General features: G+C 35.9%; 1 protein-coding gene across 2 annotated transcripts in view; it reads left to right on the plus strand.

The window, feature by feature from the left end:
* The window catches only part of LOC141430897 (calcium/calmodulin-dependent protein kinase kinase 2), a 210,838-nt gene that overhangs the window by 71,936 nt on the left and 121,075 nt on the right, over nucleotides 1-17,827 (plus strand). The window contains exon 1 of one of the 2 annotated variants that reach the window (XM_074091764.1): nucleotides 9,160-9,377. The exons of the other annotated variant lie outside the window; for it this stretch is intronic. Coding sequence (XP_073947865.1) covers nucleotides 9,337-9,377 — 41 coding nt within the window. The 5' untranslated portion in view covers nucleotides 9,160-9,336. Of the gene's footprint in view, nucleotides 1-9,159; nucleotides 9,378-17,827 lie in introns of those variants that run through there. 2 annotated transcript variants of the gene reach the window in all.

Here is a 17,827-nt window from a genome sequence, read left to right on the forward strand (position 1 = left end):
GGCCAAGAGCGTGTCGGACACGCCCAAGATAGGGTTCCGTAGCCATTACGAAAAAAACAAGTAATATTATGTGCGTTATAACACAATTAAAGCACTTACTACAGTTTTAAATTCTATTACCAGAAAAAGAGCGTATCTTCACGGCACTTGCGACCTTTTGTTGAGAAGCAATTTTTCGGCAATAACTCAAAAACGGTATATCCGATCATGTTGAAACCAATTTTCGTTGAAAGTATTTTAACAATTTTGTCAACATCCAGAGCGATTACTTCCAAAAATATTCACTCCATCATCATCATCTCAAAATGAATGGGCTTGGGCCGTAGTTCCCACGCGGGCCCAGTGCGGATTGGGAACTTCACACACACCATTGAATTGCTTCGCAGTTTTGTGCAGGTTTTCTCACGATGTTTTCCTTCACCATAAAGCTCTTGGTATAATTTCAAATGTAATTTCGCACATGAAATTGGAAAAACTCCTCGCACCTCTGTGCGAGCCGGGGTTTGAACCTATGATCCTCTGCTTTAGGGGCCATGGGTCAAACCACTAGGCCGCCACGGCGTAAAAATATAAACAAAATATTCACATATTAATCATTAAAAAAACTTTTAAGTTCGTTATTATAGAAGTAGGGTAGAATATGATTTTAGTCTTACAAACTTTCAATATATGGCACAAAAGGCTTGAAGGGTTCCAGTAAAGATGCAAAAACAGTTCTTCCTACTTCTGAAGAGTAGTCTTTGAATGGCCCGGCGACGCTTTCTATAAGGGGGAGTACACAATATGTCTAACGTTCTTATAAGTTCTAATTATTCATTCAAATTATCAAAAAAAATATGGATTGGATTGAAAATCGGTCCATTCTTTTGCGAGCTACGATGCCATAGATAGCCACACAAACAGACAGACTGTCAGCTGAGGTTGGTGTCACACTTAAACACCCCTCTTTTCGAGTCAAAAATGGGGGTTAAAAATGTCTAAGGGTCGTTTTAGGCTGCGTCTCAATCAGAGATGTGTTGCGAGATTGTGTTTTTCTTGAACCAATAGAATCGCTTCATTTACCCCGCCTCGCTCCGCTCAGCTGTTTCCACCAGAGATGTGCTGTGCGAGGATGTGTAAATGAAGCGTTTCTATTGGTTGATGAAAAACACATTCTCATTCGATTCCTATTGTTTGCCTTGTAATTTTCTTTCTGTGTACCAGTTTTCTGTATCTTATACCTTTAAACGAGCAATTCTTGTATGTAATATAAATATATTTCGGGATCTCGAAAACGGCTCCAACGATTTCGATGAAATTTGGTATGTAGGGGTTTCCGGGGATGAGAAATCGATCTAACTTGGTCTTATCTCTGGGAGAGCGATTGTTACCGAGTTCTAGCCCGAGCAAAGCTCGGTCGCCCAGGTACTCGCTTATTATTTGTGGTGTACAATAAAGAGTCATTGAGGGTATGGTATTGTATTCCTCGCAACACATTCTCGCACATTTCTGGTGGAAACACAGCCTTATAGGCATCAATAAGAATTTTAGCCCTCGTATCAACTGACTTAAAACTAACTAAAATCTTCACAGCATTTGTACACCTACCTTTATCACGAGCTCTTGACATTGCCAATATTTTCCCCTGCACGTTCGATAATAGTTCCTATTTTACTTGCAAAAGAGTAGGTTCTTCTATACTACGAAGTGCAAAATTCTAACTTCGTATCTTTCCGTTCCGTCCAGCTGACGCTTAAGGTAGGCGTCCACTTATCCGCATCGTACGCTTCGGACGTATCGGATTTGTTGCTTTGTATAGAAATGTGCGATGCTTACGATGCGGACAGGTGGACGCACTTATATGAGTTACTATACAAAGAATACTACGATCCGTTGCGTGCGATGCTTCCGATGCGTACGATACCGACAAGTGGACGTTTACCTTTACTCGTATCTTACGTATCTTACTATCCTACTAATTATTATAAATGTGAAAGTGAGTGAGTGAGTGAGTATGTTTGTTACTTCTTCACGCTGAAACGGCTGGACGGATTTGGATGAAATTTGGCAAAAGGTTATTTTATAACCTGGATTAAAACATAGGATACTTTTATCCCGATATTCCCACGGGATAGGGATAAAATCTTGAAATATAACCGCTCGGCTTAGAATCATGAAATTTGGTATGAGGTAGCTGGACATCTGAAATAACATATAGGCTACTTTTATCCCGATATTTCCACGGGATAGCGATAAAATCTTGAAATTTCAACCGCTGGGTTTAGAGTACTTAGATTTTGGATAGTTAACACAACCTCTATGAAGACCACGATCTAAATTTTGGGAATGGCCAGAGGAATTTTGTAAAATCCTGGAATTTCAATTGTAACTACTAGATCGAATAGTTTAGGCGTGCGAAGCCGCGGGTAAACTAGTATTTAATACGAGAGTGAGAGAGACGGTACGACACGAACTTCGATTATCGAATTTTGTAGTAGCTCCCCTGATTCAGCGAGATATTCAAATGAAATATGATAAATTATGGGTGGTCTTCACGTGGTTGGTGTCGAATGACAATCTCAGGTTATATCCCTTATATGGTAGACATTCCTCCGTATATGGTATGGTGTCCTATTATTAATCTGATATTTGAATATGATACTTTATTAAGCCGTGGTGGCAGAGTGGTTTGACCTATGGCCTCTCAAGCAGAGGATCGTGGGTTCAAACCCAGGCTCGGACCTCTGAGTTTTTCGAAATTCATGTGCGGAATTACATTTGAAATTTACCACGAGCTTTACGGTGAAGGAAAACATCGTGAGGAAACCTGCACAAACCTGCGAAGCAATTCAATGGTGTGTGTGAAGTTCCCAATCCGCACTGGGCCCGCGTGGGAACTACTGCCCAAGCCCTCTCATTCTGAGGGGAGGCCTGTGCCCTGCAGTGGGACGTATACCTATAGGCTGGGATGATGATACTTTATTTCAATGTTATGTCATATACCTACTTACTCTATACACTACAAGTTGTGGCCTTAATACGTTGTGAAGTCTGTCTGGGTTTTGGATGGTGTTAAGACTTCGTGAGTTAACTTGAGCACGGAGGTGTGAACGGGATCGATCGTAAATACATACAAATGAGACTTTGATCTGTCTGCGATGTTAGGAAGTTTATCTGCGTAAAGGCTTTGATACGCCAACGAGACATCTCTAGACGCCTAGATAATAATTTAACGGCGTAATGTGACGTACAAAAAGGAAAAACAAAAAGGTTACACAAAAAAAGTAAAGTATTAAGTACAAAGGCGGACTTATCCCTGCTGGGCTCTCTACCAGTCAACCTTTGAATGGTAGAGGAGCAATCAAAGAACAAGGATCGACAAATAGAGCAAAGCATTTGAATAAATATAAATGCATATATGTAAACCTCAAATACCTAACTATATACAATAAATATATAACACAAACATATATAAAACATTGATATAACTATAACTAAATATAAAATAAAATAAATTCCACACACATTTCAAGAAGACATTAATATCAAAGGCGTATTATAAAGTGAATGATTATTATCATGATTATATCATATTTGGAAATATTTCCGATCCGCATTAGCGATCCCTTCAAATAACGAACCTACTGTGTGAAAAATAAAGTTGTGTTAAATACTTGTGATGTATATTGTAAATCTGTTTAAAAAAATATATACCTCGTCGAGTTTCTTGCCGGATTCTTCTCAACAGAGGTTTTTCCGAACCGGTGGTAGATTTTTTTTTGACATTCATAAGTGCTTGTTACAGCCTAATTGAATAAAGATATTTTGACTTTGACTTTGATTTCGACACACACATGTCGAGCTAAACTCGATTTAGGAGGTACGTTATCCGGGTTTATATCATTAAACATTTTAGATCTACATCGAGCTATCTTGACCTCGTAAACAATTGTTATCGTAAATCATAAGATTTATTTATAGTCCCAACAGTACTTACTTAAGCTAGGTTGCTTAACTGTTTAGCGGTGGGTGGCGATTAACTGCCGGATAAGGGACGGTTAAAGCTGACCGCCGGTTAGTGGGCGGCTGTCGGACGCTTTCGTAATTATTTTCTGTTTTAAATTGTTATCTCTGTTTGTATAAAGGGGTTAAGGATTACATAAAAAATAATTCACTGTTAGAAACCTACACAACATCAGATTAACACAGACTTTATATTCCCGGAACACTTGTCAGTCAGTGAAGTGATTTTATGGTCAACGAAAAATTAAAAAGTTAAAAAGATTGCAGGCGCGCTAGCTCGACAATAATAAATTAGCGCGCCTGCAATCAGTCACAACTTTTAAAAAAAGTTAAAAAGGCCATGGAAATGTTGGCACAAGTCGTATACAGCCAAATCTAATGGGCGGTATCAGATATTTTGTTGGAACTTCGGACTTTTTTTATTGGGTCTGAAACAGCTTGTGGTGTTTTCGGTAGAAAAATACAGCTGCAGTTTATTTTTAATGAAAAAAGGCGGGAAAGCATAAGAAAAATAATTGGAATAAAATTAAATGTTAGATTATGTTTGAAAGGATTCGCGCTGTCATCGTTCATCCACCATTACCTCTCATATTTCGTTATCTAGTATTATGATATATTTTGAGAAAAAGTTTAGTCTATTTCAGATTATTCATCATTTTTGAGAAAAGCTTTATATTAGTCTCGGCTGGAATAGCAATTGCTGGCTTCGTATTAGTTAAACGGACTCGCAAGCTCGTCCGTTTAATACTCATACTCAGCCAGCAATTGGCTACTTCCAGGCCACGACAATAATCTACTATTATTTTGTTCATTATTGTTTAGTTATGACGCTGGTATTTTATTTTTCTTTTTAATGATTGCGTGCGATCGTCACAAGGTCGAAATATAATAATTAAATTATTATTTTGTCACAATTAGCTTTTACCCGCGGTTTGACTCGTATTAACCATTAAAAATAACAGTTTAAAGAAAAACCATGGACTTCCCGAAAATTACATCGTGACATTATTTAGGTATAGTCCTGACAAACGATGCTCTGGTAAGTACCGTAATAGCAAAAACCGGACAAGTGCGAGTCGGGGTAGCGCACCGATGGTTTCATACAAATTTGTTAGGTATCTGGGAAACAGTATTAGCAGATCGCTCCTAAGCAAAATGTAAGCAGCGTGGTGTCATTTTAGATAGTTACTGACACAGACAGGCAGACATAAAAAATAAGATTTTCATTCTTTCTAGGACAATCGGAAGTACCATAGATTTTTCTACTACTGCAATGGAAACTGTAAACTGTATGGAAGCACCGTTTTTAGTAACTGTAATTTTTGATTGCGTTTTTCAGTGCAGTGTTTCAGGGGATAGAGAGAGAAAGAGAGATAGAGAGAAAAACATTTATAAAATTTACGCATTATAAACATACTCGTAGCAGACTCGAGTATCTATCTATTGCTTACCTTGTAATTTTTTCTCGTAAAAAAGCCGTGGTGGCCTAGTGGTTTGACCTATCGCCTCTCAAACAGAGGGTCGTGGGTTCAAACCCCGGCACGCACCTCTGAGTTTTTCCAAATTCATGTGCGGAATTACATTTGAAATTTACCACGAGTTTTGCGGTGAAGGAAAACATCGTGAGGAAACCTGCACAAACCTGCGAAGCAATTCAATGGTGCGTGTGAAGTTCCCATTCCGCACTGGGCCCGCGTGGGAACTATAGCCCAAGCCCTCTTGTTCTGAGAGGAGGCCTGTGCCCAGCAGTGGGACGTATATAGGCTGGGATGATGTATCTGTTTTCTGTATCGCTTACTATGTCTGGTGTACAATAAAGAGTCTTTGTATTGTATTGTATTGTATCTAGTACCCGTCAATTTCAGCTTGATCCTTCCACGCGTTGACAAAGTGTTCCTTTATTTGTGGGTTCAGTTTTTCCTTTTGAGATGCGTAACCTTTAAAACATATATAAATACTACAAACAAAATATATTTCACTTTTGCTTTTATAATATTAGTAGGTACTATTTTGTATAGCAACCGGTAAATTCAGCCCCATTTAAATGTTTATTTCAGACCTTCAGTTCAAAGCCGACAATAAATTATATTTATTCTTGTTTCTCGTGCTTTTGGCCTTTTAGTGAGCGTTTATTTTTTTTTCATCACGCAAAAGCTACGCATTTTAATGGTTTTAATTATCACCTGGGCGACCGAGCTTTGCCTAGAGTATTTTTTGTTTAAACTGAAAAACGAGCGTTTTCCAGAAATAAGACCTAAATAGATACCTTAGAAAATAAGACCTAAATAGATTCCTTAGAAAATCTTTATGTATATACCTGTGTTTTCCAGAAATAAGACCTAAATAGATACCTTAGAATTCTCTATGTATATACCTGTGTTTTTTGTACGCTTACTGTGTTGGTGTGGTTGGAGATGGGGAAACGTCGAGGTAAAAATACTTTTGTGTCGTGATAAGTCCCTTTTATGGCATTTAACTACAAAATAGAACTATTGTTCGAAACCTCCACGTAGAAAATGTCATCAAAACGGTTAGCGCTTTTTCCGGGATCCCCGGAATAAGGAAGGCTTTACTTTTCAACTTTTCCAACATTAGACTTTTATATCAAGTTTCTTTCATGTGCTCGTAGTAATTTTTACTAGTTTTATTAACAACTTTCTTTAGGTAATTTTACTGCGACAGAAAATACCAGGGAGTTTCAGAAAACTCCACATAAACACGCCAAAAATATGATCACTAGTTATTAATTTAAACTTTCCTAAATCGGCCATTATCATGAGAATTAAGTAAAAAATAATAATAAAACAGTTGAAATAGATAAACCTGTAGAGTAGCAACGGATTTTTTTTAATCTACTTTAATGAAAGAGGTTTTTAATTCAGTTGTTTTCTATCATGTTGGGGTGTACGTGTTTGTCATGTCGGGTTGTGTGAATATATTATTTAAATGAACTAAAATAATTTCCTTGCTCACCCGCGACCTTACGATAGCTAAGCTTATGCAAAATATGCGTGTTCATGCAGTTCCTCCACCTCCACACTGTAAGAACACACACAAATCACACAAACCCATCTATCACCACCACCACACTACACTGACGCGTTTCGAACTCAAACAGAGCTCATCTTCAGAGTGACACAACACAACCGTACACCATGCTACCAGTTGTTAGACTAACGAACCACAACCACCGTTTTAACTTGTCACTGTAACTCCCCAAGTACCCACATACGTTTTATGAAACAAAACAAAACTACCCACTAATTATTAATAAATTTTTTAACCGTCCTTCAAAACTACCTTGATTTTTTATTTATTTACTGTCAAGGCAGTTTTGAAGGACGGTTAAAAAATTTATTAATAATTTGTGGGTAGTTTTGTTTTGTTTCATAAAACGTATGTGGGTACTTGGGGAGTTAAAGTGACAAGTTAAAACGGTGGTTGTGGTTCGTTAGTCTAACAACTGGTAGCATGGTGTACGGTTGTGTCACTCTGAAGATGAGCTCTGTTTGAGTTCGAAACGCGTCAGTGTAGTGTGGTGGTGGTGATAGATGGGTTTGTGTGATTTGTGTGTGTTCTTACAGTGTGGAGGTGGAGGAACTGCATGAACACGCATATTTTGCATAAGCTTAGCTATCGTAAGGTCGCGGGTGAGCAAGGAAATTATTTTAGTTCATTGATATGGACCTCCGCAAAGTAACGCCTGATTCAATAAATTAATATATTATTTGTTTGAGAGCGTAGAATTCCCGTTTGTCTTATTTGAGTGAAGAATTAAGTGCCACCAAAAGGACTTGGTGAATGTGTCAAGTGCTCTGTGATATTTATTTATATTTATAATACGGTAAATGATCATTGACCATAGAGTTTAAAGCCGTCCATACACAGGCGCGGACGACAGCGGACAGCGGGCCTTAGTGAAGCAATGTTGTGAGTGCGCGCGCAACCTACTCGCGTGCAACTGGTTTTCGGACAAAGAGTAAAATTAGATGTGGGCAGAAGCGTCAGAAAAACTTTTCGGGCTGCCTTTAAATTATGTGTATAAATAGTAGTCCTTTTTAATAGGTGTTTTACTTCAAATCGATAGAATAATTACATAAAATATCACAGTATTTTTACAATATTTTGATATAAATGATAATTACAAAGTTCTGTCTATATCAAAGACGTTTGGATATAAGTAGCTCTGCTCTGTTGTTTATATTGTGTGAAAAGTTACTCATAAAAGGTAATGAAAATAGTAAATGAATAGTTTATAAGTTTCAAAATATGCGACCAACAAGTAACAGGAAACAAATATACTTAATTAATTTCCTCTTAATAGTCTCGAGCATAGCATTTAATGATGAAAGACTTCGAGACTTCGGGGAACGCATGTTTCCATTTTAATTTATTTTAGATACCTGGAAATAATCACTCTAAAATGTTAAGGCCACTTATGGCAAATGTTCTGTATGCAGTGTTTTTCTCAGTATTTTTATGTTCTTAATATGCTTTTCGTGTTACCTACATCAGCGGGGCAGTGCGAAGTCCATCTGTAGCTATTCTACGGGAACTATGCAATTTTTCAAGATAAACTATTCGGTTTCCCTTTCTGGGACTAAACGAACTCCGTACATACCGAAATTTCATCTAACTTGTATTCCATGATTGAGTAGCAACGTCTCCATAAACTTTCTCATCAATGATATTGAATAGTATATTAGGAAGTAGGATTTAGGAGAAAATAGCTGTTGCTCGCGACTCCGTCTGCGTGGAATTCGTTTATGGCTATCCCGCGGGAACTGAACAATTTCCTGGGATAAAACCTATCCTATTACCTTCTCCGAGGCTCAAACTATTTGTATACCGATATTCATCTAAATTATACAACAATACAATACAATACAATAACTCTTTATTGCACACCAACACATAGCAAGCAGTACAGAAAATTAAAATAAATTATAAAAATAATATAATTATAATTACTAAATTATTTAAGCGGTTTAGACGTGAAACAAACAGACAGACTTACAAACTTTCGCATTTGTAATGTTAGTGGCATTAACGGCCTCAGTGAGGCATAAGTGCCGGCATAACTCTACATACTTAACCCGTTTACACACGGATCTGTCGCTTCTGTCAGCGACAACGGCTCTCCGCCGGCATAGCCGCATGGCGCGCTGAGCTCCGCGCACGTGTTTTATTTTTCTTTTTCTTTTTACGTAGTTGCCACAGTCCGAACCGCTTTTGTTTTTAATTTAGTTTGACACAAACCATACGCAAGCATAGACTAAAGTGTAACATAAACACAAGTGTTTTTGTTTTGTTTTTTGTGTTGTTTGTGCTAAGATGAATGGAGTTTTGGACGAGAGAGAGGCGATCATTGACAGGTTGGTCGGATTGGATTTTTGTTTTTTTATTGGCACAAAAAATTCCGACATCTGAGGACTTGTAGAGTTCAACGTGCTCTGTGTTAAACTTTTTAAAAAGTTTCGGCGACGAAAGAAACTTATACAGCTTCTTTTAATACTATGAAATCTTCTACTAATGATTACGTTTTAAAAAATCTACAGTTTAATAAATGACTATCCACATAATAATAATATACCGGGTGTGGCCTGTAATACGAGCAAAAAATTAAAACATAGATCGTCCTCGTCAAACTGAACAACATTAGTTCAGCGACTTTTAAAAATAATGGAGTCTGAATTTTCCTTTTTTCATACAAATTAAATACTGCTATCAATGTACGCCATCCTAGAACACAACTGACGTCGCCTGTCACGCTACAAACATCAATAATTTTGCTTTACATTGCTTCTTCGAATAAACTAAATTAAAAGTTTAATAAAAGTGTAATAACAATTAAGAAACTAATTAACAACTAAGAAACGACTAGCAAAATTTTATAAAACATACAAACAAATATTATACATTAAATAAAATCTTAAAAAATATATATGTCCTCCTTTAATGAAATCGTGTATAATAAATTTGTACGCTACTATTCTTAAATAATATAACAATAATAATAATAAAAATCATTTATTCGCTTATAACTTTAGACATAAATTATACAACAATGAAATATCTGGCCTCCTCACACTAGGCTGAGTCTGTATCTTGAGAACCTGGAGTGCAATTTAGAGACATACCTGGGAATATAATAACTTAGTCGTATTTTTTTATCATTATAGAACAAAGATATTAAGAGTATAGCATAAATGAACTATAGTTATTTAGCGTAGCGAGGGATTATAAAGTAGAATCCTGAGCATAATGAGGGATTCAAGTGTTAACGCCCAAGATGAAAATAATTTTGCTCCCGAGTCGCTCATACAACTTTTCACACCGAGCATTAAGAAACTTGAAAAAAATAAATTCTATATATTATTAAAGAACAACCAGCATAGAAAATGGCGTGGCTTTCCATTATCAACTTCAAAAAATGGCATTTGCAATAAAACACTTAGAAAAGCCTTGAACAGAAAAGTTGTACTTTGCTCCCTCTCGTCAGGGAGGAAAAGTTACTTTTCTGAAGGAGAGGTGTGAAAAAATAATTTCTTTGCTCACCCGCAATCTTATTATAGCTACGTCTACGCAAGATACGCGTGATCATGCAGTTCGTCCACCTCCACACTGTAAGAACACACACAAATCACACAAACCCATCCATCACCACCAGACCACCACCACACTACACTGACGCACAACCGTATGTACACTGGCCTGCATAAGTGGATGGACACCTTACGTTCTATAATCGTTTGAACACGAGAGTTGGCGATTTTGTTAGGTGTTCACAAGAAATGAACTAGATGGCGCTGTGAATCAGTTATTATGATATGATCGATATTTTATCCCAGTAACAGCAATGTGCCGATAGCTGAGTTGATCGGCTGCTTAGATAAACTCGTAAATGATCATGCATGAGTTCGTATCCTACATATCAGGATTGTTTTTTTGTTCTTATTTTTTATTTATAACTTTCTATTTTAATTTTGTAGATAACTGAAATGGAAATTAAAAAAAATACTCTGAAATAAGGATAACGCTGCAACAGAAATAATACACGTTTTGAAGTTTAAAACATAAAACTTTTATTCCTAAAACAATATTTCTATTCATTAAATATTGACGCAGTTGTTAATGTTATACTATATATTAATTAAATAACTGAAAACCAGAAACAAGTTTGCTTAATCCAGAGTAGAATCGATTACACTATGTTTTAAATCAAGTAGTGTTTGAGTTTTTAAATCGTTTTTTTATTGTGCCCAGTCTAAATATTACGAATGCATACGCCAATTAAATGTTTTAGGGATGTTTCATACCTCTTAGATAATTTAATACTGGCCGTTTTGCGTCAGTTTGGCTTTCTTCTAAATCTGACATTAAAAATTACGACCGTAAAGTTAGAAATGAAGTAGAATTACTGATTACGTAAAACATACAATTATTTTAGGAAATAATGAAGGTATTCGAAAAAAAACGCAAACAACTAACTTAAAATAAAATGAAAAAATATTTTCTGGGTGTCGTGTGAGGTTCAGTTATTTAATTAGCACCTGACCAAAAGTTGTATTTTAACATTTTATTGAGGTATTAGCTTAAGTATTCATTTCCAATTCTGGAAAGAGGATTGAAGCTGAACCACAATAAAAAAATAGTATTTGAAAGTAAATTATACCTGAGACCGGGTTATCATAAGACTCGTACGCGTTATAAATTATAATAATTGAAGTTTTCCAGTTTTAAACATTTACTTATCAATAATTAATGGCGTAGATCCACTGTAGTGTGTAATGTGTTACTGACAGTTATAATAAGATTACAGTCATATATTGAACTTTCATACTTATCTCACATAAGTAAACAAAACTATCAAGGTATAATTAAATGTTTTGTTCATAATAATAATTACTTTTACATAACAAAGTGACACCTACAGGATCACAAATAAAGATAAATATTTTGGTTTATATAATACAGTGTGCTAGAAAATCAGATGCGGATATTTTGAGGATCGATTATTTGCATCGTCGTTAATTGGTTTCAATTAAATTAAATAAAAAAATACAGTTAATGTTAATGCGAGGATGATTATTTTTGGACGGAATGATATTTTTGTATGAAGCAAAAAAATATTACCACACAATACTTAAATAATTTATGTGTATAATTAATTCTTAGGTTATTAATTACATAACCTGAAAATATCCGCACCTTATATATTTTATTATAACATAATTGTTTGAGTATATAACCCGGTCTACACGTAACTATCAATTTTATTTTAATAACTGGTGTAACCACCATGATTGTCGATAACTGCTTGCAAAAAGAATCGCATCGATGCAACTAGATTTTCACACATATTAGAGCCGCGAATACTGTCCCTTATTTTTACACAGTGGGCTTCTAACGTTTCCGGAGTTCGCTTATTTTTGTTATCCCAACGTTGGACATGGTTATAACACCTCATAATTTTTCAATGGGATTTAAATCCGGTGATCTGGCAGGCCAAGGAACGACTTTTTGTGTTGATCAAACCAGTCTTGCACAATACACCAGTATTGGGCAGTTATCTTGCACGAACGTTATGCACGGCACTTGTTCTTCTGGATAGACAACTCTAACAGTGGGCAACATCATAGCTGGCGCTGCGGCGCATCTATGAGTCGTGGTCTACCCGATCTTTGACGATGCAGCAAAGATCCTTCGTCTTGATATCGTCGTACCCATAATATAACTGTTTTTATCTGTAACAATATAAATAAACATAAAATAATATAACGTAGATATAATTTTAATGAAGAAGTTGGTATGATGAACGTAATCAAATAAAAACTCACATTAACTCCAATTTGTCTAGAAGTTTCCGACAATTTTTTTTCCTTCTTCATATAAATTACTTAATATTTTCACACCTTTTAACCATTTCAATATTGCGATGAGAACTCATTTTAAAGAATAATTACGATAATAAGCAGATTCAACTTGAAAGAGATGATCAAACGATGTTGCAAGCAGCTGAACAAGTAGCAAAATCTTTGTAATAAAAACTTAGCCTGGTAGTTTGAAGATATTCAGTCTACCCTCTTTAAGTTTCGTTAAACATGCATGACTTACCGATTAATTTTAAGACGACCCGATATAGATCCGATTTTCATCGCTTTAGATAACAGTAATATGGTCAAGTGGTTGTGAACTTCGTTCTTCGTTCGTATGTCACAAGTTCAAATCCCACCAGGCGATAATGTTGAGTTTGTGTTTTTGTAAATTTACTGCTAGATTTGGAGATTACTAAAGTTGACACTAATTCGCAACATGGGTCTTCGTAAATAAAGAATTTCATTATCATCAGCATCCCAGCCTATAGATACACGTCCCACTGCTGGTCACAGGCCTCCTCTCAGAATAAGAGGGCTTGGGCCGTAGTTCCCACGCGGGCCCAGTGCGGATTGGGAACTTCACACACACCAAAGAATTTATCGTTGGAATATTTGAAGGACATGAAACGATAGTAATGCGAATAATAATATTCTCCTTCTCTGACGTCAAGTACGAAAGAGACAGAAAATGTCGTTACGCGATTCGCGGTATCACCCCACGGTGTCCCACCCAGGCAGAAACATAATTTAGTTACTACGGCAGCGAAATATCAAATTTCTAACATGAATATAAAATATTTTTTTAAGGTCAGCGCCAGTGCCATCTAGTGAGATCTCAATAAACTAACTAAGTTAGTAAATAAGTAAATACCGCTAGTACACTTCAAACACATAGATGGCGCCGTTTCTCGCGTCAGACGATTATGTTTTGGAATTGTCCATCGACTTTTGCAGGCCATAGTACATCATGTTACCAGATTTTAGACGTCTAACGGGTCACTAGTTAAGAATAAGAACATTCGAAAGTATAATAATTTTGGACTACCGGATAGCTCAGTGGTTAGAGAACGTGACTATGAAGCTTGAGATCCCGGGTTCGATCCCCTGTCGGGGCGATCTTTAATATACCTACCAATGGCTTGACCAATTTTTTGTTTTTTTTTTGTGTGTATTCGGTAGGGGAGCGCCAAAGTTCGCATACTCTTCGCTGGTCATACCGTAATTTTTGTCAGAATCATCGTTTGTCATAATTTTTTTCCCACTAAAACCTTACAGTTTTCTGAAATTTTTAAATGTTCATCCTATAGAAAACTTTCCTTTAACCTAAAACCAACCAACACCAACCACCAACCAACCCACCAACCACCAACTTTAACCTTTTTGTTTTTCCTTTTTGTACAATAAAGAGTATAAATAAACAAACAAACAAACAAAACTATTGGTTAGGTTAGGTTTGTTTATACTTAACAATTCTCAACAATTATTGGATTCAGAGAAAAAAGAGTTATGACAAACGATCGTTCTGACAAACATTACATTCGGACTTCCAATAAGTCTGCACACTTACTTACTTTGTACTTAACACTTTGTTTTTTTCTATAACCTTTTTCTTTTTCCTTTTTGTACAATAAAGAGTATAAACAAACGAACAAACAAAGTATGCGAGCCGATATGAACCCATTCGGTAGGTACCTAGGACGTCCACTATTTTTCATACTTTTACGCGGACGGAGTCGCGGGCAACAGCTATATCTGCATAAAATATACGAATGCTTGGTCTCGAGACTTAATATATAATAAATAAATATCACGGGACAATTCACACCAATTGACCTAGTCCCAAAGTAAGCTTAGCAAAGCTTGTGTTATGGGTACTAAGCAACGGATAAATATAATTATATAGATATAGATACATACTCAAATACATAATAAACACCCAAGACCCGAGAACAAACATTCGTATTTTTTACTTGTGTGTTTGTTTAATTTATATTTAAGTATATGTTTATAAGTTGTCTAGCACCTATGGTACAAGCTATGCTTACATACATATATAGTTTCGGTATAGGTCAATTGGAGTCAATTGAGCCATGTTTTTTACACGCCAAGAAAATCTACATAATTATTCACAATCAATTACCAATATAAATATTAAAACTATTTTTTCCTTGAACTTTTAGCTAAGGAGTTGTCACATCACATGCTAATATGTTTAATGGATTGATCACTGAACCAGTTTATTACATTAAGTTACTTTAAATAAGTATATGTCATATTTAATTTTAGCTTCGTATCTCGTAAACAATCAGAAACGAGTTGTTTGAATACTAATATATGTATTAAGATTCATCAATGGTTATATATTCTGTCGATTTTGTTCTCAAAATAGCAAGTGCGCGTTATCTTTTTAAAAATATATCATGTCACATTACAAAAGGAGCACTGAGCCTATTTTTAAAACAACATCTGTGAGAATTCCATTCGATGGAAAAAATCCTACTAATATGTTTTTTTTTTACATAAAACTGACCGTGAATGACCTCTATCTCACCTGATGTTAAGTGTGTGTAATGGTGATTTTCCAATGGCGAGGCGAGACGAGACGAGGCAAGACGAGAATTGAAATTTGTATGCAATATAAATAAATACCACGGGATACTTCATTACCAATTTAACTAACCCCAAAGCCTCAAACGCCGCAAATATGCCACCCTGGGAACCAGCTACATGTTTGCGGCATTTGGTGTTGAAATCTTGGGGCCTTGGGGGCCAAGTGCGCGTCGGCTGTATAAAGATTTGTCGACGCGCCTAATAGAGGCCTCGGGCGACCAGAGGGCTGGCCACTATTTCGCACAGCGTATAAGTATCGCTATACAACGAGGAAATACGGCCAGCCTTCTGGGCACCTTACCCATTGACGGCGATTTAGGCCAAATTTTCTATCTATAGTTTAATTATGTTTTATTATGTTTCTTTTTAACAATATACAATATTGTGGTAATTAAAAAAAAAAAAAACACACCCCAAAACATTGTATTGTAGATACCAGGCAACGGATAAACATACTTCTAGATAGACACATACTTTAAAAAAACCACGCAGGTGGGAAAGCTACTTATTCATTCTTCGTAAATCTATAAATTTATTATTACCTATTTATTGTACACTTTTCCGACACAAACTTATTTGTGCTGATTCCGGTCCAGCACATTAGGTGCAAAGATATGAAGGTGTTGGCTGAAAATCAGCGCTGTAGTAGGCAGCATATACTTACTGCAGCATAATGCTGAGTCAGTTCCTTTTCGACATCATCAAATGTTTTTCTTTTCTGTAAATTATGTATTATTTTAAGTTTGATGTCGAAATAAAGTTATTGTTATGTCTACATAGACAGACAGACTAAATACATATTAAACACTTAAGAATCGAGAATAAACAGTCGTATTTTTTTTACAAATATCTGCCCCGACCGGGGATCGAACCCGAGACCTCAGCTTCGTAGTCAGGATCTTTAACCACTGAGCTATCTGGTCGTGAAATATTTAAGATACTTTTCCTCGATGTGGCATACGAGTAGTCGCGGGAGATCCTGTATACGTGGAGATTATATCACAGCTTTTGTATTCTATATTCTAAGGTACAAAAATATGCAAAGAAACCTCGCTTATAATGGCTCTGTATATATTTGAAGAAGTATATTGCTAATATCTCTGTTTATCCAAGAAGCCAGGGCTACATTTAAAATCACATCATAAACATAAGTGTAAATTTGGAGCCAAGTTAAATATTGAGTATTTGCATGATTGTCGAACTGACCAAAGAATTGGGATCTCAACGGGTGCTACGTTCTGTGGATAATCCAGAAAAGATTTAGCAAATAATTTAGGATAAACTAAAGCTCGAGATCTGAATTGGCTATTTTAACCTAGACATAAGTCTTAGAAACTTTCCCAATATCTGTTTGAGATATATTTATAAAATTTGGAATTGTAGTTGAACTGAGGGGTTATAATATACCTGAACCAAATTTTATTTAGAGACATTAAGGGGTCAAAAATTGCGTCAAATGGTTCGTGTAATACTACGCAAGGTTGTTGCGTAACCTGTTTCTTTTTCTCTGAACTTGGCTTGACGTGCTACCAATTTTTATTTGTTTAAACATGTTGGAGATGCTAAGCGTAAAATGATGCGTAAGTATAAATTAAAGCGACTCTATATAGATACGCAAAATGTCTTATTTTTTTAGACATGCTTTGAAATGATAAATTTGCAATGCAAGTTGCAAGTCCGTTTTGCACTTGATTTGGTTTTATTAAAAAACAAAATGCTATGATCTATAATGGGTTGAACTATGATTTATTATTACAAAGTCAAAGTCAAAATATCTTTATTCAATTTAGGCTATAACAAGCTCTTATGAATGTCAAAAAAATCTACCACCGGTTCGGAAAAACCTCTGTTGAGATGAATTCGGCAAGAAACTCAACGCGGTATATTTTTTTAAACACATTTACAATATTATCAAATGCTATCTATACCTCACAAGTATTTAACACAACTTTATTTTTAACACAGTAGGTTCGCTATTTGAAGGGATCGCTAATGCGGATCGGAATTATTTCCAAATATCCCTGTCCATGGCAATATAATCATTAACTTTATAATACGCCTTAGATACAGTATTATTTAACTAAGGAAAACCCCATTTAAGCCTAGTTTAGACTTGTAAGAAAAATTGTGCAAGTTGCATTACATTGCGAGGCCGTAAAGCCAACGAGTTTGTAGTGGTCAATCCAGCGCCGCAATGCAATGCAACTTGCACGATTTTTCTTGCAAGTCTAAACTCGGCTTTAGACCATCCGAGAACTCGCAAGCAAGTTTCACTACATCGCAGTAAGTATTTGTTTAATCAACAGAATCCATTGTGCCTTAATAGTCCGCGATGT

Source organism: Choristoneura fumiferana, chromosome 9 (assembly GCF_025370935.1).
Source record: "Choristoneura fumiferana chromosome 9, NRCan_CFum_1, whole genome shotgun sequence".
NCBI classification, from domain to species: Eukaryota; Metazoa; Arthropoda; class Insecta; order Lepidoptera; family Tortricidae; genus Choristoneura; species Choristoneura fumiferana.